This window comes from Populus trichocarpa, chromosome 18, assembly GCF_000002775.5.
Source record: "Populus trichocarpa isolate Nisqually-1 chromosome 18, P.trichocarpa_v4.1, whole genome shotgun sequence".
NCBI classification, from domain to species: domain Eukaryota; kingdom Viridiplantae; phylum Streptophyta; class Magnoliopsida; order Malpighiales; family Salicaceae; genus Populus; species Populus trichocarpa.
In genome coordinates, this window is record NC_037302.2 from 10,501,424 (window position 1) to 10,526,345 (window position 24,922).

Genomic DNA, 24,922 nt, shown 5'->3' on the forward strand with positions numbered 1-24,922 from the left:
TCCTTCATTCAAATCTAAATTGTTGATTTTAATTAACTTAATTTTCACTATTATATCTAAAAACTAAAAGTTATATAAAAAAAATGTTAGATTTTAACAGAAAATTATATATATATACATAAAAACATTTTGTATACTGCTACGGAATATATATATATATATATATATATATATATTTTATTATATCTTGTTTCATTTTATTCTATTTATCCCAATATCGTCAAAGTCTTTTATATTCCAAGATAACAATCAAATGCTATCTTGCAGTTCCAAAACAATGTAATAGCCATAGGTGATCTATGATTTTCTTTCTTTCTTTTTTATTTTTTTTCCTTGAGGAGGAATGATTTTGATATGATTGTTGGAATTAAATTGTATTATGGTAAATCTAAATGCATTGTATCAAGTAATCACCAACTTTTTCCAAGGCCGATTGGTTTTTTCAAGATTGGAAGACCTAAATGTAGAAATTCCAATTCATATATATATATATATATATATATATATCCAATCTATATTATTAAACTTGTATTCCTTCGGCATGGCAAGTTTCAATGGCTTAATTTGGCATGAAACAGAACTTCAGGGAGACCAACTGGCAGAGCCAAACGAAGTCTTGTTTCCTTATTCATGCTCTAGACCTCAACTTCTGGATCAAGGCTAACCCACTTCACCAACTTCATTGAAAGGATTGGCTACTCTCCCACAAACTGTGGCACCCAACTATAGGGCTTGGGTTAACACAAGGATGCAAAAACAGTAAAAGCCAGTTGGCACACCCTTCTTTGAAAAAATTATCATCGACAACATGATCTCCTTCATGAATATATATATATATATATATATATATAGAAGTAAGGAGAAGATTGATGATGCAAAAGGGTATGTGCTTAATCCTATGATAGATATGTTTTATATGAAAAATAATGTCAGAAACGGTGAGCCACAGGAAGCTTCCAGCCGTCCACCGACTTCAAAGAACAGATTGGTGAGCTTGAAATGGGTTTTTAATTTTAAAGCAGACCAGGTGCATGCATGGAATCTTGATATTCTTTAAGAATGAATTTCTACAGTTCATGATAAAAAAAAAAAAAAAACTTGAACAGTAGAGAGATTTGGCCAGATTTGAATGCTTCTTGTAGGTCCTCTCGCCCATATTGTTTTTGTTTTTCCTCGGGGGCTAACGTCCAGAAACTGCAGCAAATCATTCGAGATTTCTCGATCCCGTTTTCGCCTACTGAGTTAAATCACTTCCTTCAAACTGATGTATCAAATTGAATCTTAACTGAGTAAAATGGATAGTGACTTGACGTACCAGGTTGGGTATATCGATTTTAGGTCAACTTTTTTCAGGCAACCGACCTGAGTTAAGAGATGAGTCAGACAAGTACCCGGATCTACCTGTGAGAATTTATTGCCTTCTCTATGCATGTGACAGTAAGAAAGATCGCCAATCACTGCTCTGGAAGTCCTCGTGTCTGGAGCTCATATGTATCGACCTATAAATAACTGTTCTCGGTGCTAGTGCTGCTTCCTAGGCCGGACAGAACCATTTTTTTTTAAATAATAATATATAGTTATTGAAATAAAGTTAAAAAAAATATATAAAATAATGTTTATGATAAAAGTAATATAACTTCTAATTCAATATCAGATATTTTGCTTAATCTACCGTCATACTATTATTATAAATATTATAATTATTATTTTCACAACTATCATCATCATTATTATTACTATTATTGTTGTTGTTATTTTTATTTTTATTCTTATTATTATAATTATCACAATTATTATTATTATTATTATTATCAAAATTACAATTATTATCATCATTATAATAAATTACTAGTCTACTGTTATTACTATTACTAATATTATTATTATTAATATGATTAAGATAAGACAAATTACATGAAAACAGAGAGAGATTTTATTAATTATTACAATAAATTATTATGGGATGCCAAACTATGATATTGAAGGAAAGATTTTAAGACTAGAGAGGGCCATGGCTCAAGAAAGAGCCATACCGATTGTTGTTTAGAGAGAGGCAAATACTTAACAAATATATATATAGAAGCTTAAACATTAATATGCTCAGATTATGGGTATTAAGTATCGAAGATGGTTTACCCAGCTTTGGAAACCCCATCTTGTTATATCGCGGTTTTTATACTAACTATTTACACTTTTATTACAAGAAAAACTAGAAGGTATTGTGAGTTGATTGTATAAACATTTTATACCAAGACTAAGTTTACCGTAGATTTGCATAGTATTTCATGTTTTTTTTTTTATCCTTGTAGTTTTTCTATTTCATTCACCAATTTTTTCTGTTTCGACTTTGATCCTTTTATACATTGTGTTTTTTAGAATTCGACATCATCATTTATTTCAGTTATGCTTATATGGTGTTCTTATGGTAACAAGAAAATATCCTAAAATTAATTTAATGTTTGACTTGGTAAAATAGAGTTCAATTTTATTGCTTCAAACAAATTGAGACTTGGGGGACCAAATTTGACATTGGACAAAAAACTCGTCTCTTGTTCTCTCTCTTTTTTTTTACATTACATGAGGCGTGAGTTTTTTAATTTTGGTCTCTAGAGTTTTCTCATTTTTCATTTTTTATCCCTTTCATTTCAAGTTTTTATGTTTTGATCTAAGATTTCATTTTGTTTGCTTTTTGATTCTTGAGTTTGAGAGAGTGTCGCTGGAAAATGATAGAGAAGAAAGAAAAAAATTGGTTGGCTAGATTCTACGATAAAATATCAAATTTAATGTCAATGTATTTTTCTTGATGACAGAAGTGCCTTGCCTAAAAGAGTAAATTGGGGTTGGAAATAATTTTTTTTCAATTTGATTTTGGGTTATTTGACTAATTTTAGAGGTGTTTTGAGTTAATAAACTACTTTATTAAGGTTGTAAGGGTGTTTATTAGGTATTTTTAAATGAAAATAAATTAAAAAATAGTCTTTTAGGGCAAAGAAAACTCGGCTTGATTTTCCACCACTTCTTTTATGGTTGAAATCTAAGAAAGTGTGCAATGCATCGTCTGTAACTAAAGACAACGCATTGTTAGTTCTTTTTTTAAAAAAAAATTAATGGATAGACGATGTATCATCTACTAATATAAAATAAATAAATTGGGAGCCATTTGTGTTGGCGACCTTGCAGCCCAAATGCCTTGCCTTCTTTTGATGTGTTAAGTGGATTAGCCCACCTACCAAACACCTAATCTCTTCTCTCTCTCTCTCTCTCTCTCTCTCTTTTTTGCCTTTGTCTTGTTTTCTTTAATTTTAATTATAATGCATTAAAACAAATAAATTACAAATTATATATATATATATATATATATATATATATATATTATTTTATCAAATACTATTCAATCATTACTTTATTTATGAAGTTATGCTATATACTGCAAAAATATACAAAAAAATTAATATTTTAAAATTGAGTTCAAATAAAAAAAAAAGCTAGATTTGCTTACTTAAAGTGGAGAATCCTCAATAAAATTTGAATCAGAACATGAACACTAACAAATTGAGTGTTGTGATGACTGAATTTGATGTATGAGGTTGAATTGTGTTGAGATTGGGGGAGGGGTGACTGTTTGTTGCAGGAAAAAAAATACATAAGAAAGAAGGAGAAATGAGGGAGGGTGAGAGGAGGTCGATCACAGGTCATAAATTAAATACTAACAACAACATTACCAACATAATTATTCTATTAGTAACTCCATTGGTCATTCTGTTGGTAAAAATACCATGTCACCATACAATTAAGTTGTTATTTTTAAATCTCACTGTAATACCCTTCGTAATTTTCTCAATATATACCCTTCATAATTATTTTTTATTTTCCCACTTCAATCCCTCAGTATATATTAAGGGAGTTTTTCTATCGGTCTTTACTGATAGATATAAGGATAAAAAGTTTTGTTGGTAAAGATCATTGTAATATACGGATAGAAAACATTCATCAGTATTTCTATTTATATTTATTAAATTTTTGTTAGTGAAATTAATATATATTTTGATTGAAGATTTTAAACCACTTGTTTTAGATAGATTTTTTTGTTCCTATTCAATCGATTAGGCTTTGCAACTCAACAGTGCTGAATTGTAAGTCTACAACTAATTAATGCCGAACTTTTTAAAACATCACAGGAAGGAACATGAGAGAATTTAATTACGTATGGAAGCACGTGTTTATTTTACAGTTCTTCAAGCAGTAGTCATTCCATCCCAGTATCCTTCCGAGCTTCTTGTCATGCTTATAAACACACGGAGGTGCTACAATTAATGCACAAGTGTGTACATCTAAGTCTGAAGACTAGCCAAGTCAAAGAAGGCACCTCTCTTGTTCTTTAGTTGAGCGTAGGTTCCTCGCTCCACCACCTTTCCATCGGCGACGAAGGCAATGGAATCTAGATTCTTTATAGTGTTAAGCCGATGAGCTACCACAATTGTCGTCCTTCTAACCATGATTCGGTCCAGTGCTTCTTGCACAACCTGCTCAGATTGCACATCGAGAGCGCTTGTTGCCTCGTCTAGTAATAGGATGGTTGGGTTGCGAAGTATAGCTCTTGCTATTGCTATTCTTTGCTTTTGCCCTCCCGATAGCTGCACTCCTCTTTCACCGCATTCAGTTTCATACCCTTCTTTGAGTGATCTACACAGAATTACAGAGTTTCAGAAGTTAATTATCACATAATTTGTTTAGACATGCATGGAGCTAAACACTCAGTAAGACTTACGAGATAAACTCGTGAGCATTCGCTGCTCTTGCAGCCTCCACCACCTCATTCTCGGACGCATCAAGCTTCCCGAACATGATGTTTTCCCGGATGCTTCCTGAATATAACACGGGTTCTTGACTAACAAGAGCCGTGCGCTTCCTGAACCATTGGATGTCTAGTTCCCTTATGTCCACTCCATCTACTCTTACTGACCCCTTCTCGACATCGTAGAATCTTTGAATCAACCCAATCACGGTTGATTTTCCACATCCACTTTTTCCTACTAGTCCAACGCTAGTGCCTGGCTTCACCTCCAAGCAGAACTGCCGAAGTATTAGGGTCTCCGGCCGGCTTGGATATGCAAAATCAATCTTCTTCATCTCTATCTTTCCACCTAGTTTTTCCAACTTGGTTCCACTACTTCCATCACCGGCCTATCAGAAATTGCAAGCTGTTTAATGAACAAAACTTGTGCCACAATAATCTATATATGCCAAAATTAACTTCAAAATTATTTTCAGCATGCAAGAAATGTAACTTACATGGTAAGAACCTGGAATCAGGGATTGCCTGTCCAGAATCTTGAACACAGAAGCCACTGCTGTTGAACCTTTGGATAAATCTGAAGTCATGCTCCCTGCCTCAGCTATAACCTTCCCGGTGCTCACTAAAATGAAAAATGTCTTGAACACATCTCCTGCCGATATCTCTCCCTTTTCCACTAGAGTACCTCCAAACCAGAAGTCTAGAGCCCATGACATGAAAGTTAGGCACTGAGCAGATCCCATGCCAATTCCTGCTAGCCACGACTTTTTCCTGCCCTCCTTCCTTGGTTCCTCCTGAGCCTCGTCAAAAAGTTGAAGTACCTTTCCCACACTCGCAAATGATGTCACAATTCTATGATTATAGACCGCTTCCACTGCAATTTGAGTGCTTCGATTTTGTGCCTTGACAAAATTTGTTGAAATACTAGACAGCAAAATTTTCTTCGTGTAGAAACACAGAATGGTGAGGGGTTGCACCGCTATCATAACAATTGCAAGCTTCCAAGCCACGACTAGCCCCATTATCATTGCTATAGTAACTGCAGAAGTGGTTTGAACTAATAAACAAACTCTGTCTGCGATAAGGGTTTTAACCATGGAGGCTTCAGCGCTCAATCTTAGACATAAAGCCCCGCTAGAGTTTTCCTCTTCATCAAACCAAGCTGTCTCAAAACCCAAGATCTTCTCTAGCATTCTCAATCGAATTCTCTTGGTTAGCCTCTCACCCATGTATGCAAAATTGTAGTGTTGCACAAGGTTTATAATGATGGAGAACAAGGAAAGAGAACAGAATATTAAAGAGTATAAACGTATTCGGTCACGCACTTCATCATGGTTTGGTGCAAAGAGAGCTGCAATCATTCCACCAACGGTTAACGCATAGACAGGTTGCACAGCACCAAATGTTATAGCTGAAATACTTCCCATCAGGCCTTGCTTCCATTCAGGGGCATTTAAAGAAAGAAGCCGAGAGAAGGAAGGCGCGGGGATGTGCACTGGTTTTGGGCTATCATCAACAGGCAATGGTGAAGCAAAGATGGTTGGACTTGATTTTCCTGTACTTTGCCTAGCAGCACTACTAGTAACTGAAGAAAAGCGAATTTCAGGATTTTGTTCTTGCTCATCACAGCTGAATTGTCTCTGTAACTTTGCCAGTTTGGCATAGTGGCCATTTTGTATGTTGATGAGATCATTGTGGGAACCTATTTCAATGATGCTACCATTGTCAACGACTGCAATGAGGTCTGCATTTCGAACTGTAGAGAGCTTGTGTGCAACAACCTGAAGATTGTTCATTGTTATTGTTAGAGTGGGAAAATGATGATCTGATTTTGGCAGGTAGAAAATTAAAAACAATTTTGAAGGAATTCTTTCTGGTTCCAATACATTATTCTTTCACAATTCATAAGGAAAAATGGTAGAAGTTACCAGTGTAGTTCTTCCCATGGAGGCTTGATCAAGTGCATTTTGGACCAGTGTTTCTGATTCAGAGTCAAGAGCACTGGTTGCTTCATCAAGTAGGAGAATCACAGGGTTCTTGATTATTGCTCTAGCAATGGCAATTCGCTGCTTTTGTCCCCCAGATAGGAGTGCTCCTCTTTCACCAACCTATTACACAAAAGCCTTGCCTTTAAGATGACTATATATACCGAAGAAGTTGCACATATGGAATTGTTTTGCACAAGTGACTGCAAAAACACCCTTTAAGATGACTATACCGATCTCAGGTAGATTGATAGAAAAATGACTAGAAATTATTACCTTTGTTTCATACCCCTCTGGAAGCTGCCTTATAAAGTTGTGAGCATTTGCAGCCATAGCCGCAGCCATGATTTCATCCATGGTGGCATCAAGCTTCCCAAACATGATATTCTCTTTTATTGAAGTCCCAAACAAAGCATGGTCTTGACTAACAAGACCCATTTGTCCTCTTATCCATTTCAAATTCAATGTTCTTAGATCAACACCATCAATCTTGACAATGCCACTATCAACATCATAGAAACGCTGGAGTAACGCAATTGCTGTGGACTTTCCACTCCCACTTGCTCCAACAAGAGCTACTGTTTTTCCTGCCTCAACTTTCAGGTTGAAATCTTTGAGAACAACGGCATCTGGACGACAAGGGTATGTGAAACTGACATTCTGGAATACAATTTGGCCTTGGATTTTGTCTAATACACGTCCTTTTGTGTCTTCGCTATCGATTTCTGGAACTCTATCAATCCTTTTGAATATCCGTGTAGCAGCAACAGAAGCTTCTGTGAAGTACTTCAGATCAGGAAGTGCAATTCCAAGGGATCTGCATACAATTCAATTGCTAAATAATTAATGATTCAGAAAGTGGATTGTTTTCATTAATTATCCTGTCTAGTAGATATGGTGATTTCCATGGAACTTCTACAGAAAAACATTTTGATGCATACAACTAGACACATGTTTAACATAACATTTGATTTCATTCCTTTTCTGAAGTAAAAAAAAAAAACATTTATAATCATTTATACTAGCAATTAATAATTACTATTACAAGCTAGTTAACAACTTAATGTTCAATCTAGTGCCACTAATATTTAAGATTGATGGACGATCGTTTTAGCATTCTTAGCATGACCTACTATCCATTTACAATATATAACCCACTAAGTTTAATTTCTTTCCTTGTACTTGGACTGTTTTTTTCCTTCTTTTCCTTCGAGTTTTTCCTAACTGGAACTTCTGTAGATGACATTACTATCACACACTAAGCACTTCTTTTTTCATTCCTCCCTTTATAAAAAGAAGAAAAGGCAAAGGTAATTCTTTACTTACAAATTCTCCTCTTTATAAAAGAATGACATGACTATACCTTTAATAGATTAGTCGCATGCAGTGCTTTCAAGAGTTTAGGTGAGTGTAAAGGTCATAAAAAATAGTACTGCAAGTGAAAACTCATGCGTACGGGGGAAAGTTTGTGAGATATATGAATAAATTTATTTCTGCAATAATTTGCCTTCAAATTAGACATTCTAATTATGGTTCTATAATGTTTAGGGCAAGGCAGTTTCACAAAGCAAAACAACATTTTGCTGGATGCTTTCAACAAATGTGGACAGATCCGTTGGCCTGTACTGAGCTGTCCTTTAGCCTCGATGAGCTTAGGGCACAATGTAAAGGTCCAAGTCCAGCTTCAGGACTGACAACTAGAAACTACCATGAAGCTTCAAAGAATCACAAGTGCCAGAGATTCTTGGCCTAATCGTAATCATCATGAGATAAAACTGGAAGGTGGTTACATTTTCTGTCATCAACTGAGTTCAGAAAGTGTGCCAACTACACATATGCTGGAAAAGCTAAATCAAAAGACACAATTTTACAGATTTCAAATGAGAAAGTAGGCATAATTAAAGCCTTGCCACTAAATCCCTACCCCTTCATGTTTCTAGTATCTAATATATATGTAATCAATTAACAATAAGAAATCCTTGATCCAACACAAAGTTCAGAGACAGATTGTATATAAAATGTGTATTGTGGGAACATGCTATCGAATCTCAAATCAATACTATCATAACAATTTTGTTAAAGTTGGGGAGAGCTTTTCCCAGTCTAGGGATTGTAGGTTCAATTATGGCTACTTAGGAATATACATGTTGAAACCTTTCGATGAACCTATTAATATTTTTCATGAAATTATTTGTTTGATTTGATAATGAGGGATAATTTGAGAAGGATCTACTGAAGATTCACTTGGCAGGTAGCACCTCACTAGACATATCAATATTTAGACTGACCATGCACAAATCTAAAGTTATGATGCAAGAAAGCCACTCACAGTCCACTCAATATGAAGGAAATGCCAGCAGCATAGATCCTCCCTCCACTTTCTCCTTTGTACATGACCAAATGACTTCCATACCAAGCAAGGAAAGCCCATATTGCAAAAGAAAGCCCTGTACTCCCAACAGCAAGACCTTTGGCTATACCCTGCTTGATTCCCAATTTTGTTGTTCTATCCAATATTGCTGAATACCTATCGATGATTCTCTTCTCGGCAGTGAATGAATAAATAGTCTTGATGGAACTTAATGCCCGCTCCACGATGGAGTTTGCTTTGCCATACTCCGTCCGAGCTTTCTTTGACAAGTAGAGAAGGTATTTTCCGTATATCATTCCAGGGATGATTAGAAGAAGAAGAGTTGGGAAGGCTACTAAAGACAGTCTCCATGAAAAGTATGTGGCAAAGGCAAGTCCCGAGAAGAATACAGACGCGTGCATCAAAAATATGGGCACCTAAAAACATTAGAGATGATGTTAAATAAGTGCTCCTATGAGAATAATATCAATAAAAATGAATACAGAATTTGAGATCTTGGAGTACTTTCATCCTTCATAACATTTGTACATCAAAGGAAGATTGTAAGGGAAGCAAAATGAAAGGGGTGGAGCAGATTTGCCAATCTACCTCATATATAGAACTTAAGATGTTTTCTGTCCATAAATAGACGAAACCTTAAGTTTACCTTTTCACTTAGTACTTCTTGTACGAGAGAAGTATCGTTTGATATGCTGTTGATGATCTCTGAAGTAGTTGCTTCCTGTGAATCATAGAACCCAACTTCTTGTCGAAGTATAGCTTCCAAATACTTGTATCGGATCTTCAAAACCTGTCTCTCGCTCGTTTTACTCCAACAGTAACCCTCTGTGAATATAAAATGAACTGATTTAGTGCAACAACAGTCAAGGAAATAATTTTCACCAACTTAATTAATCACTTGTTTTTCTTAATGGGGTAGCGTCAGTATCTAGGGTTCCAAAAGATGCTTTCATTTCTTGTTCTACTGTAATTGTTTGTAGTGACGTTTGCTGTCGGCCTCCTTTTGTTCCTGGAGTGTTCTTTGGGTACACAGTGGATTGAATTATGTTTGCACCACTTTTCCAAACAAGACATAATTGTCTTGAGAAAGAAAAGCAAAGTCATGTGTATAGATCAAATTAGTGCTGTTGAGATTACCCATAAAAGCCATCACCATGACCGCTAATCCCAAGTACACAAAGTCTAAACTGCACTGTTGACAGAAACAAAAAAGGAAATCTGTGTTTTAGTTAGCAAGAGAGATAGAGGAATGAAATGTTGACTGGCAAGTCACTGACCTTTTGGACCTCAACCATGAAATTGTAATTATCTTGTCGTGTCTGACCATAACCCAAGCTATTCATTATGCGGCTGGCAAACACCAGTAAGCAATTTGTAGACATGCCATCTCCAATAGCTCCAACAGTACCCAGCAGCATAAGCAATATATCATTCCAATCTGCATATCTAAAGATATTGGCTATAGACTTCCTCTCCTCTCCTCTCCTCTCATTCTTCTTTGGAGAATTCATTTTACTCGCAAAAATAATCTTCGTGCAAAGATCCTGTAGGATGCTGCAGTACTGGCTAGCTAGCACCAAGAAAGAGGTAGAAAAGGCAAAGTTTTGTGCATTGGAGACCTGACTCCCTCAACCCAAACAAATACTGATACTCTCGTATCAATATATATATATATATATATAAGAGTAGATCAAGAAGTGAGTGGTGATTTTCCATGAAGCGGACCCAAATTTGTCATAAAGTTTCATGTGGGGTGGTTAAAGAAAGGCATTCTTTCTAGTGTTTTTCATAGTGGTCACTTTCTGTAGCATCAAGCAAAGCTAAGACAAGGATAAAAAGAGTGTTTTCAAGAAAGATGACTATGACCAATTGGGGCTGCCTGGTAATGTTTCCTTTTCCATTCCTATTTGCTTGCTTTAGTCTAGTTTGTTTAAGATATGATACCTAAAAGCTCTTCGAGCTTGCACAAGCCTATTCCTTTGTTATTATTATTTTATTAATTAAAGTGAAAAAAGTAAAATTTAAATTCATATTTGTATAGCTAGAGATTAATTAATTAATGATTTTAAAAAAATGGATCCTTATTTTTCTGTCAGCTTCTTGTCGACTTTGATATTACCATCTATTTGTATATCATTATCCCAGGATATTTCAAACATATTATGGTTTGTGCAACCTTACCTTGCCAGTGAATGTACTAATAATATTAATTTAATTATATACGAGACTCAAAAACTGAAAATCTACCATTTAGATACACAATTACTGTAATATTTTCCTCCTTCATCAGAACAAAAATCTAAATCCGTTCTACCTACCCTGTAAAGGAATTAATCTGTCCAGTCAAAGGGCAGCTCTTGTTGAAGGAATCATTAAATATAAATGCCTGCATGATACTAATAATTACACGACTAGACTAAAATATACTTGCAGGTCTTTTGTTCAAATCTTTCATGTCAATAGTTCCATTCTTTTTCTAGCTAGCGTTTCTGTTTCAATGCAGTAAAAACAGTAGTCTACACTGTGGCCTCGTAATGTTTTAAAGAAACTAATATTATTTATCTTAAGAAAGAAGAAAAGGCCGTGACTGAAATGAAACGCTAGCTAGCTGCTAGCTTTCTGAAAAATGTATAATATTAGCGATGAACATAATTACAGAGCTCAGGCATTTTTTAGTGTAGCATATGTTAAATAAGCAGACAAGAAAAAAATGAGATTGTTGGGTTGATGAAGCATATTCTTCTTTCACTTGATTAATTATTTAATAAATTGGCTTTCCTGCATGCTGATGATCAGACCATATTCTGTCATACCACTATCTGGCTAGCTGTCTTTGTTGGACTCTCAAGATCCTCTTATACATATCTCCGGCCACACGGAATCAACAAATATATATATATATATATATATATATATATATATATGTCTGTATGATGAGACCTGTCTGTTCCAGCTGCTTTCTTTTCGATTCTTTTGCTCTTTATTCTCGTAATTCTTTTAACAAGCATCCAATAAGCTCCAAACCTCTGGTAACAACCGTGCACTGTACAAAGAGATCTTCTCTGAAGCCTCCCAAGCATAGGAAAAATAATTAAAATCAATGAATATTAAAGAAGACATTTACGACATCTTGTAATGAATTGGATGGTTTCATATTGGTGGATTATCTTCGTTTTATTTATTATAAAAAGAATCTCTTACATGATATATGATATATAGGGTTGCTTGAGGCCATATTTAATTTGGCTTATGCATAAATAACCTAATTATTGATGTCAAATACATGAAATATAAGATATTAATAATATCAAACAATCATTTTAATTTAATAATTTAAATTATTAGGTGAGATTTTAAGATATAATTTATATTATTTTTTAATATATTATTTGTATCAAAGAACCATCTCAACTTAATAGTTTAAACTGTTAGGTGAGGTCTCAGGATATGATTTATATTATTCTCTAACATACCCCCACAGACTCACTTTACCTTGTGCTTAATTTTTATCAAATAAATGAGAATAGTGAGATTCGAACTCGTAATCGCTTGATCATCAAGGCTCTGATACCATATCAAAGAACCATCTCAACTCAATAGTAAGTTGTTATGTGAAGTCTTAAGATATGATTTATATTATTATCTAACAATATGAAGTAAAAGATTTTTGAACTTGAAATTTACATTCAAATCCATATCCATGACGACGACTTGGTTATTAAAACTCTATATATTCTAATCTTTCGAAAAGGAATATTTTCCAAAGCCCCCCTACCTTACTATCACATATATACCAACAGCATGTAGATGTTGAGGAAGAGGAATAATGCACAAAATCTCTTAATTTCTCCTAGAAAAAGAAACCAGAAGACTAAGAACGCGTAAATTTGCTATATGATAAGAATAATTGGGGCTCCACCTGATCAGACTGTCTGCTCGACTTTTTCAAATTAATTCCTCTTCCAAAGTATCATATTCTTATTGAAAATCAGTCTATTATTCCCTTCCAAATATCACATATGTCTAATTATCAGTGGAATAATATTTCCTTACTATTCTCTTAGCCCCATATGTATCATGTGCAGTGTATGGATCCAAGTTGCAGAATTCATTGTTCTTATGAGTGGGTAGAAGCATCTTACATGTTTCATCATTGATTCTCTTCAAAAAGAAATTTGAACGTAGCAGGCCAGTTTCTTCATCTGTTCTTCTTCTTCTTCTTCTTCTTCTTCTCATGGAAACCTATCACTGTACGCGCCCTTATAAATTCAATGAATCGTAACCCTTCATGTATCTATATTTTCTAATTAATATGTCCAACTGTTGATTCTCCATCAAAATTAGTGATCATGTTCATCGTTCATGTTACCTTAGTTCTTATATTTCCATTCTTTCAAGATTATATATGTAAGAAAAAAAATCTAAATAAAAAACAATAGAAAAAATTGACAGAAAGTACATATAATAAGAAAATATGGATAAATTTTAAAGATTATCATTAATTGATTTCTTTTCATACAATGATGTGGTTGAGGAAATTAATTATTATTGATAAACTAAAATAGAAACCATGTTGTTGATAAAAAAAAATCATGGTTTTGTCAAATAAAAAAATACATACATAAATAAGATACATAAATAAGAAGAGAGAATTCTGACTGAAATTAAAGATACAATTTTTACTCTAGAATTTAAATCATTGAAATTCTTTCTCTCTCTTTTATTATTATTTTCTGATAATAAAATAAAAATTATTATTTATTATATAAATATGTTTTCCTTCTCTCTCTCTCTCTCTCTCTTTTCACCCTACTAGCTGGTCATGATAAAACTAGTTAGTTGCGCAAATTTAATTATTTTACTAATAAAGTCTGGTTTTGGCATGCCGAGTATGCCACCCAGACCTGAGACATGAAACTTTAAGGTAAATTCAAGAGGAAAGTACATTAGAAGAAACGAAAATCCTGCAGAATGTTTTTTTCAAAAAAGATGCAATGCCTAATTTATATACTGTAGTGAAAAGAAGATAAATAAAGATGTGATATAAAAGCTAAATAAAAAATAATTATGACGATGAAGTTGTCAACATAGACGCAGGTTGATTAGTAAATTAATCTATAATAACTCCAAATTACAAGATGATTACTTTCAACATTAATTCACTTGAGTAATTATTAATATTGTATTAGTGAATATATTTTCTAGCTAGTCAGTTTGGTTATTCATGGCATTGGTTTTATTCAAGTAAAACATATTTATTATTAATAAAAAAAAAATTATTTTTAATATTCAATTATATTTGATTAATGAATCTAATATATGATTAATGAATTTAGAGGAAAGATAAAATTCGTGGAATAAAAATATTTTACATAAGAAATAATAAAATTGTTATAATTTTGCGATTTCTATTGCATCAAAACATTGTTCTTAATTAATTTTTCTTGTCAATTATCTATTAAGAATAGACATTAATTAGAGTTGTTGAGACCCGTTCATATTATGTTCCTTTCTTTACTAAAGAAATCAACTACTTTCATTAACCGAGATACAAGGATACCTGGAACTAATATATATTGATGTTTGTCAAATGACATGAACACTAAATTAACTCGCAATTGATTGTTATGCCTCTTATTTTCTATACATTAAAAGATAGTACAACAATATAGTACATAAACACTTAAACAGAAAAGAAAATGAGTTAACACTCAATGATATAGCAATTTATTTCTCATAAAAGAATTTAGAAGATTTTTCACTTGTGGTTCGTAAAGATTATCATTAAAGATCGACTGCTTGGACAATTTGTAATTTGCGACATCTTAGTCTTGAAATAATTATTCAAATTTAAAAAGAACATATAATCTTCAAATAATCCTAATGTAAATCCTAAATAATATTACGAATTTACATTTCATGAACCCAACATAATCTTCATAAGTTTATCAATACTTATAAACGTGCGATTATCAATCAGTAGTTCTTTATTTGGATACTTGATGGAAGAATATTATTTTACTCAGACACAGATGCATTAAGACTAAGAATTTACACATCGTGTATAATTACACTAATCAATACTATCCTATGCGCACACTAATCTCAGCTAATTGACTCTTCTTAATTGGGTTTAGTTTTTTTTTTGAAAGCAGCTTTTCCTAATTACAACGTGGATCAACTTCATTTTTTTGTCTGGTTCAAATAATAAACGTGGATAAATGAAAGTTACTCCGGCTTTCCGCCCAAGAATTAGCCGCCTGTAATGGAGCCGCCGCCCCTCTTCGTCAGCCATTTTTGCTTATTAACCCTATGGAAGATCACCTGTGCAGATTAGGTTAAGAATCACCAGTTCTTGCTTATTAACGTCAGGCAATTAGTGGGGCTTAATAATAAAGAATTACATGCGTAACACATTGTGCTGTTAGCAATATAAAGACACTTTTCAACACAGTTATAAACTATCATTATTTCTTGATCGTCACCAGAGAGCAGAGGCTACAGACTCGCATTTTAAAACTCAATTTTCAAAATTGGTCAAAAGCATTCAACGCGGCCTCAGCAATTTCAACATTCTCACCACCTTTACATTGTTTCTGGCAATCAAATAAGCAGATACATTGAATTCCCAGAGTATTTTTTTTTCCCTGATGATCAAGCACATGAATCATGTGACACATGTAATTTGTTTGGTTCATATATATGATACTTGTGCTTATCTGCCTACCCTAATTCACAAACACTCATATCTTGGGATAACTTGAATAATCTGCAGCTAGCCTGCTAAAAAAAAATTCAAAACAAATCAGAAAGTTTAAGTTATAATAATTTAATATTAAAAAATGAAATAAAATAAGAAAAATCAATTTAAAATATAGAAACATAAAAAAAAAATAAGTTAACTTGACTAACCCATGATCCTTGATATGAGATCATGATAAAAAAAAAAAAACTATTTAAAAAAAACCTAAAAAAAACCATAGCTATATTTTTTTAAAAAAAAACTTGAGTTAATTGGGTTAACTTGACTAACTTACGAGTCGTAATAACCCCACATAAAAGAACACAGAAAAAATTATAAAGCTTAAGAGCCAATAACCAAACCCTAAAAAATAAAAATGAAAACAAAAATCAATTTCAAGAAAAGAAACGTGGGGAAAAAAGCCCTAGTCAATTCAAGTTACTTTGACTAATACACGACATATAATATGAGATCAGGATAAAAAAAATTTAAAAAAAAAACTAGAAAAAAATATTCAAATTTAAATCAATAAAAAAAACTTGAGTCAAGTTAAAAGCATAAAAAATTACGAAGCCAAAGGCCCAAAAACCTAATGTCAAACGAAAAAAAAAAAAAAAACTCAATTCAAACCGAGTTAACTTGACTTACCCACGATCTAGCTAGGATATAAGGATCAAATCTGGTATAAAAATAATAATAAAAATTCATAATCATCAAAAATTAAAAAAAAAACAAATAATAATAAAATAACGAGGATCAAATCTGATATAAAAAATAAAAAATAAAATAAATTAAAAAAATATTACAGAATAGTAATCAAGAGAACAACTTTTCTCCTTCTATGTTGACTATTTATATTTTTCTTGTAATTCCCTTCGTCTTATCCAAAATATAAAGGAAATAGGCATCTCTCTATCAGAAATTTGATAAATACTAATGAAATTTTTTTTATCAGGTAAATTGCAATGAACTTTACCGATAGATTTCTTTATCATTATACCCTTAGGTAAACACTAAGGGAATTGCACCGGAGAAAAAGAATGAATAAAAAAATATAAAAAAATACGATGATGTGTAACTTTTACCAATAACTTAGTTGACGGAATTAACTATGTGATAAAGTTTATCTGTAGATATATCGATAGAAATAATTTCTCGGTATATATCAATAAAATTACAGGTAGTATTATAGTGAAATTTAAAAAGACAAATCGTACGATGACATAACACTTTATATCGACAAAATAATTGATAAAATGATCAAGATATAATTTTATCTATAAATTCATTAATAATATTTAATTTTTAACATAACAGATCAATTCTAATCGCATCGAAGAACTAGTCTTGCAAGTTCTTAGGGCATCTTAGTCATTATTTCACTTGTTTTAGCCAAACTCAATCCAGGAGGAACTTGGACAACATTTTGCACCGCGTTTTTAAAAGTTTTAATTTTTTTTTGTTGTTAAAAATTAATTTTTTATATGTTTTGGATTGTGTTGATGCGCTAATCTCAAAAATAATTTTTTAAAAATAAAAAAAATACTATTTTAATATATTTTAGCACGAAAAGCATTTTAAAAAATAATTATAACCGTCTTTGTAAAGGTTTCGCCAGCATATATTTGATAATCTACTATTCAATTGTGAGTAAACTTTTAATGATTGAAAAACACTAATATCAAGAAACAAAATAAAATTTTCAATTTTTGACTTCTAGTATATATCACAATCATTGTTAAAAAAGAATAATGATTAGCATCAAGATAGCATAATAATAATTAAAAAAAAACTTTTCAGAATATATATTGGATTAAAATCTCTAAATGGGATCTACTTCCAGGTTCATTGATCCTGGAAGTTTTTTTAATCATATTTGTTTGTATTTCATATTATTATGTTAAGAATTATATTTTTACCAAGAAAAAATGTGCAGAGTAGAAAAAAGAAAAAGAAAAAGAAAGAAAGAGAGAGATTAAAGTTTCATTGCAATCCAAGTTATGGATGAATTGATTGATTGATTAGGGTAACAAAGTGAGATTTAGACATGCCTGGTGGGACTTCCTCAACTTTAATCCCAATCCACCAGTTTGTCTATGATGTAAGATTAATCTAAGAAGCGTGCAAAAGAACAGAAAAATAACAGAGTATTTTAAAGATGATGGGATTGACTCTACCATCGTCTTCTTCTTCTTCTTCTTCTTCTTCTTCTTCTTCTTGCTATAGGGGTCACACCAAAAGATAAATCCCTATTTTATGCATGGAAAGAACTCCACGAATGAATCCTGCAAACATTCACCTAAAACTTTCATCATCAGGCAAATAGATCAAACATTTTGTCACGTACTGGTTTTATTTTGTATTCAATTCCTTTCCCTTCCACACAAACTCAAGGAAATAAACAATATTTCAAAGATGATGATTAGTGGAAAGCAAAAACCGTGAGGTAAGAAAATTAAATAATAGAGGGTCATCACCTCCATTCCCAAAATGGGGTCCATGCTGCTTTCTTAGTTTGATTTCCTATCATCCTCCCCCCTAGTGGTGTGTTTTCTGATTATGGCCATGCAAAAAGAAATTAAGGAGACGCCAGCCACTATCATATATGCGATTAACTTTAGTGGCACGCATCTTTATAAGCTTGCTTTTATTGCTGTAAAGCCTAATATCTAGCCATGTATAAAGAAAAGAAGCATTTGAACTTTGAAGAGGAGATCCATTTGAACGGTGGAACAACTACTGCATGTAGATTAAGGGTGGTAATTGGGTATATTTAGCAATGTCATAGCGCGGATCACCAAATTATCACCCAAGAAACGCTTTTCAATCACTACTTTATCTATAATGTCATGTTAGGGTCAGGCATGAGCGCTCAACGGAAAGAAATCGTGATTAGCAAATAGTAGAACAGTGCAATCCTAGATCAGCAGAAAGTTTGACCTTGTGCAGACGGATGTATGAGAGAAACAAAAACAGTTTTAGCTCAGTGTTACAGTGCAAGAGGTTTTGAACAGTTGCAAAAGACTTGCTCAATGTTGTAAGATGCACAGCTGTGGATTTTCCAGGAGTGTCCTAAGCTATTGCTTATGCGGTTATGCCAGCCTACAAGCAGCTCAACAATGTTAAAGTGGAGAGTAATGGTCAGGCAGAAGCAGCACTTCCTCCAGTAAGAAAACCAAAAACCTGTTTCAAATTTCCTCTTGATGGTCGAGCAGTTATTGCAAATTTACAAACAAATACAAGTCGACGCCGCATCTCCAATTTAGTAATACATGTTTCGCTGAAAGATCTTCCATCATCAAAAGTTCCTGATCCAAGGGCCAAACATCAGAAAATGAGAATTACAAGAAAACATACTTCTTAAATTATTTGGCAATGTTCAAAGGAGCAAAGTAGGGTTGATGCCAACAAAATGAGAATGGGAGGCCAAACAAAATATATGCTGGGAAAGCACTATCATATCTTCAACAACAAAACAACAAAATAAATAAATAATTTCTTCTGGTGTATAATTTCTCTTTTCTGAGTGCCAGGAATGGCACAATCTCAATGCAATATGCAAGCATCATACCTTTATCATCGAATAATGATGTCAAAATAGCTAGACAAATACACACGCTGATATCTTCACCTGGAAACAAGTAAAGACATATTAGCAGTCATCTAACAGTTTCTGTGATTTCACAAGAAGAATAGATAAAAATAATATTAATAACTCCATTTCTCTAGCAAATCCATAACATAGCCATCAAAAGGACAATCACATATGCTTGTATTCCCTGTTTTTGAAGTTCAAAATACACAAAATGGTATTGAACAACTGTTAAAAAAATCATTTCAAATGCTAAAACATAAAACCAAATTGGGCTAAAAAAAAACCCCAACAAATCTATCACTAAGCATATTCAATAAAAATCATTACTAGCAAGATCTCATTTAGGGATCCTTACCACTACGGCAACAAACTAGAAGTCTATGTGCTTTTCTAAGGTTCAATTTTGCAAAGTTCACCGCAGCTGGAAGATTGTTGAACAAGGAAAACCTATCCAGTTTCGAGCTCTGGAAGAAAAAACTTATATTAAGTGAAACAACATTCCTATAAAAGAATAGTGCTTCCAGAAAATGGTTAAATCTTGTAAACAATTCTTTTTACACACCACCATAGGAAGATGCAAATGGGCTTCAGAATCTGGAAGATTGATAGAGACTGGTTCTTTATCACAGTTCAATATGCAATCAACATTAGACATAAGTGCAGCTGCATCAACAAGTAAACACAAAAATAAGTGTAAGAAGAAGAGAAACAAAATGGATAATCATGTATTATGGCTTGAACGACATTATCTACCACTTAATCATGTTGCCTACAACACTACAGTGTTTCACATATTCTCATAGCCATGCAATAACTACACCATATTGTGGGCACTTTGATATACTTTCCCCATAACAATATATGCCCGAGTATCATATACTATGCAAATCACCTCCTTCTGCACCTCCAAAACCCACCAAAGTCTTCACAATGACAAGTACCGCCCATATCAGAGACTAGCACCTGAAACATATACCAACTTCGTTCACTGGAACCACTGCTAAAGCAGCCTCACCTACTCCGATACCATCGCCATCGTCAAATACAAGCAACGCCCTCTGCCATTGACATTGTCCAAGTGACAGTACTCTTATTCATACAGAATCAGTTTAATAGATTCCATATTTATGACCATTTAAATTCCCTCTCTCGACACAATATAAATAAGGGAAGTCTTTCCTCAATTCATGAGCTTGGAAATCCAAAGAAAATACTGGACATATAAAAAGAATTTGATAAACCAGTAATCTAGAAACATGAGTTTGTACTAAATAAAAGATAATGGTGTTCAGAATGCTTATTCATAGTATTCAGCAGAAGCATGCCAGCATAGTATGCCACCAAGAACGGGATGCAATGAACAGTTGATAAGCTTCTTCGGATTATTGAGGAAAAATATTATAGACCTATATTAATATAGAACAGAACCGTCTTATGAAAATAATAGATAATTCAAGTTAAAAAGCTACTTTCCAAAAATCAATGGACCAAAAAATGACTGCTAAACAGTACTCAAAATGCCTTGAAAAGAAAATTTTGCTCATAATATACGGTGCACATGTGAGAAACATTGCGTTGTACTTTGGAAAAGTTGTGTGATAAAACAACTACTTGATAGATAAGAAAATAAGCCATGTTTTGGAATTTAAGATTCCAAATCAAAAGGCATGTAAGGATTTTAAGCATTCATGATAATCTGATTTCTATGTGTTTTCATAATTTCAAATATGAAAATTAAACTGGGGATAATGTACTGTTTTTAAATTTCACTAAGCTATTTAAGAAAAAAAGAAAAGAAAAAAAATAGTAAACTAAAAGAAATTGTGTTCTTTTGATATCTTACAGATCAACCAGGCTCTTCATAAGAAGATACAGGTTTTGCTAAAACCTTTTGTTTTGAAGTAAATGCAACAAAATCTGATCTGTAACAGGACTAGTTAAAGAGAGTTCAATTCCTAATTGGCATGTTTTCTATTCTTACCATTTAGACATTCCCTACAAAAAATACTAGAGAGAAAAGATTCAAAAGTAAAAAACAGCTCATATTCTTTACTGCTCAAATATTCTGTTCAAAAAATGAGACAAGACAAACACGACAGTAATAAAACAGCGGTTTCAAAATAATGAATCCTAAATTTATGGAAATCAAATGGAATATTACTTGAACAGGATAATATGTTGAATTAACATATTAACATGCCAAATTAAAAAAAGAAAAAAAAGAAATAGAAAGCATACCATGTTTAGTTGTTCCTACAACAAGATTGGTTGATCCTATCCAAAATGTTGTACAATAATCATTAGATGGCTGTAAAGTAGTATCATCACTATGCATATTTGAAGCTAATGGTAGTTCTACATTAGAAACATCAGCCACATCATCAGCCATCTTCAGATTCTTGACAGTAACTGGAGGAGCATACTCTCCCCTATGAGCACGATATACTCTATCCTTTTCAACTATATCAGCTACCTTTTGGTTACAAAGATCAGGTCCTGAACTAATAAGATCATGCACATGACTCCAGAAATGGGTGGGTGTCAAACCCCTTGCCCAACTTTCTTCATCGTCTCCAGCTCCTGGAATATAATTCCAGCTAAACTCTGAGGTAGTCTTATTTCGAAAAACATCACTTGAAGAAGAAGCAGAAACAAGTATAATAGGAGTGAAATCCCACTGATTATGATCAGGTACTTCATTTAACCAGATTACAGTCTTCTGTGATATCCATAAAGGGCGTAGAGGCTTTTTCAAGCAGGAAGAAATACATGCAATATCAGCTCCACTTGCTTCCAACTGGTTAGTCCATTTTTCTATACGTTCCTCGATTGCCGCTTTCTCTGTATCTGGAACCCAAAGTGGTAGATGCAAAGAACAATCCCAGATATGATTTTTTAGTTTTACATCTTCAGCACAATTAGAATAATCCGCCACCTCCTGTCACAAGCAATTTGGTCACAAATGCACGATAGAAGAAAGACAACAACACAAAGGAATCCATATCGACATCAAGAAGCAATAAAATTTACGCTTAAATATAACTTGCAATGAGCCATATAAACTCCAAGACAACATTTAAAAACAAACGGAAGTAGGATCGAATTAAATTAAGACATATAAACAACAAAGAAAAAGCTCACCCTATTCATCAGCAAACCAGAATCAAGCATTTTATTTCTATAATTAAGAATAGCACGGTTCAAAACACACGTCCAAATGGGTATTGTTTTGGACATGCTATCAGGAAACCTCTTCCCTTTGCGAGTAGAATCCACGATAATACATCCTCCTTTCTGTCCTAACCAATTTAACAAGAACCCAAAAATTCAGTATCAGCTATAAAAATAACAAAAAACCCACATAGAAAAATGTTATTAATAGGACTTGCCAGAAAGAAGAGCAACATGGAGATTAAGGCGAGAGGTATTGAAGGACCAATTGTTGGTGTGACCATCAGTGGATTTGAAGTAACAAGTAGAATGGAATTTTGGAGAGTACCAGAGGCCACAGCGGAGGTTGGCTATAAGAGGAAGGTCTGGCCATAATTGAGAGATTTCGCCCACAAATATTGAGTCTTCGTGGATTGATTGTAATGCGTTGTAGACTGTGTTGTCTCTGCGTTTTATGCTTCTTGCTGCTCTGTATATGCTTAGTTTCCCGTCTCTGTAGTTCTCCATTTCAACTCAGTTTCGCCTGATGTCTATTCTTAGGTTTTAGAATTAAACAAGGCCGGGCCGCCGGGCAGAGAAAGATTTTATTTTTTTGTGTCAGAATCAGACAGGGATGAATGAAGAGTTGATAATTACGAGGCAAAATTTTCTCTTTTAAAAAAAAACAAAAACCTTAATAAAATTAATATTTTTTAAAACACAAGGAATTATTAATTAATTAAGATATTATATAATCAATAAATTAACAATTTATTAATTTATATATTAATTAATAAAAAAAATTTACAAAGGTATTTTTTTATATTGAAATTAATATATGTTTTATGTATTATGATTATAGAATATTATTTAATTATTGAATTAACAATTATTATTATTCTATATATTGATTTTACCAAAACAAGTCCATGAATATAATTAGTATTATTAAATAGATGTCATGTATCTTTCTATTTTTACAATAAACTAAAATTATATTTGATGTGTACTTGTATTTGTACTTAATTAATATACTTCATAAATATTAAATCAAGCAAAAATATCTATAAAAAAAACATATAATATCACAAATATTACAATAAAATAATTCAGAAATTAGCAATATAGATGAAATGCATACAAGTATTGTGTGAGAACAACATAAAAAATCTAACTTGTACAATGAATGTCAAAGAGGTTTAAGCAAGTAAAGCAATAACATCAAATATGATAAAGATATTATTAAAGTATCTATCAATTAATATTGAAAAAAATAATGTCAAATGACACAAAATCAATAACAAAAATTTTAAATTGTGTGGGTTTTTCATTGTAGCAGTATACATAGATTGCTATAATAAAATTATATTTTTGCCCTTGAGTAAAAAAAAAGTGTAATGGTATTGAGGGTGTTTTGGTCTTTATAATTGGTTCATTAGTCATTAAGATTGTTTAGAAATATGTTAGTATTTTTCATTTTTTTTGCACAGTAAAAATATGGTTTTGTCCTTAGATTTAACAATTTCTTGAGTTGTTGCTCATTGGTTTTTCAGTCTTTTCAAAAACATTGAAATAGTTAAAATAATTATTTACCCTTAAGAGTAAAAAAAAACTGAGTTGTTGACTCAGGGTTTTTTTGTTTTTTTGCACTTTGAAATACAATAAAAATACTATTATACCTTGTGCAACTACCAATAATTTATTGTGTTTTGTGCAACCATCCCAAATAGTTCATCAAAATCTTTTAAAAGATCAAAAAATCTGGTCGCATTTGCATCAGGTTCTTCATCTATGATTGGACATTCACCGACATGATCCTGATTCATTTTCATCATATCCATAACCATATTTCTATAAGAATTATTATTGTCATCTACAACTCCATGTACGTTGCTAGCACTAAAAGTTAACTCAATTATTTTTTTTATCATGGTATTGTGGGAAACATATGGTTCTTAATGTGCATACCAATACAGGTATTTCTTCATGAACTTTTTGTTGTAGAAAATGCATCGTTACAATATCTGGATTGAGAAACTTTTTATTCTTACAACTCTTGCATGAACATCTAATATCACTTTCACTAATATTTCTTAGATTAAATAGTGCGTAATTAATAAAACCCTGAACCTCATTATAATAATTTATCACTCGCAATCCTTAAAGTGAATCTCGATACATCCATTACAATAATTCATTACTTATATCAAACATATATAAAATAATAATGACAACATATATTAATTAACTATGTTAACTAAATAAATTTGCAAAAATATTGGTT

General features: G+C 32.6%; 2 protein-coding genes across 7 annotated transcripts; both read right to left on the reverse strand.

Moving 5' to 3' along the window:
* Positions 1 to 4,177: 4,177 nt before the first annotated feature.
* LOC7488940 (putative ABC transporter B family member 8) lies at positions 4,178 to 10,850 on the reverse strand. Of its 4 annotated transcripts, none has more exons than XM_024590453.2 (9): positions 10,429 to 10,850; positions 10,289 to 10,343; positions 9,798 to 9,976; positions 9,110 to 9,567; positions 7,057 to 7,597; positions 6,724 to 6,903; positions 5,293 to 6,576; positions 4,769 to 5,184; positions 4,178 to 4,683 (listed from the first exon to the last, which is right to left on the reverse strand). In XM_024590453.2, exons 1-9 carry the CDS (start codon positions 10,660 to 10,662, stop codon positions 4,332 to 4,334), a joined length of 3,699 nt encoding a protein of 1,232 aa, XP_024446221.1. In that variant the 5' UTR covers positions 10,663 to 10,850; the 3' UTR covers positions 4,178 to 4,331. The 4 variants fall into 4 exon arrangements, with proteins under 4 accessions (XP_024446221.1, XP_024446223.1, XP_024446222.1 ...); XM_024590455.2 differs by having other exon boundaries at positions 10,289 to 10,369; positions 10,429 to 10,574; XM_024590454.2 differs by having other exon boundaries at positions 10,050 to 10,343; positions 10,429 to 10,522.
* Positions 10,851 to 18,765: 7,915 nt separating this feature from the next.
* LOC7488941 (uncharacterized protein C3F10.06c) lies at positions 18,766 to 23,283 on the reverse strand. Of its 3 annotated transcripts, none has more exons than XM_024589492.2 (7): positions 22,878 to 23,283; positions 22,630 to 22,787; positions 21,727 to 22,426; positions 20,051 to 20,151; positions 19,844 to 19,952; positions 19,465 to 19,524; positions 18,766 to 19,201 (listed from the first exon to the last, which is right to left on the reverse strand). In XM_024589492.2, the coding sequence occupies exons 1-7, from the start codon at positions 23,164 to 23,166 to the stop codon at positions 19,035 to 19,037; spliced, it is 1,584 nt and encodes a 527-aa protein (XP_024445260.1). In that variant the 5' UTR covers positions 23,167 to 23,283; the 3' UTR covers positions 18,766 to 19,034. The 3 variants fall into 3 exon arrangements, with proteins under 3 accessions (XP_024445260.1, XP_024445262.1, XP_024445261.1); XM_024589494.2 differs by having other exon boundaries at positions 22,630 to 22,782; positions 22,878 to 23,079; XM_024589493.2 differs by lacking the exons at positions 19,844 to 19,952; positions 20,051 to 20,151.
* Between the last annotated feature and the right edge of the window lie 1,639 nt (positions 23,284 to 24,922).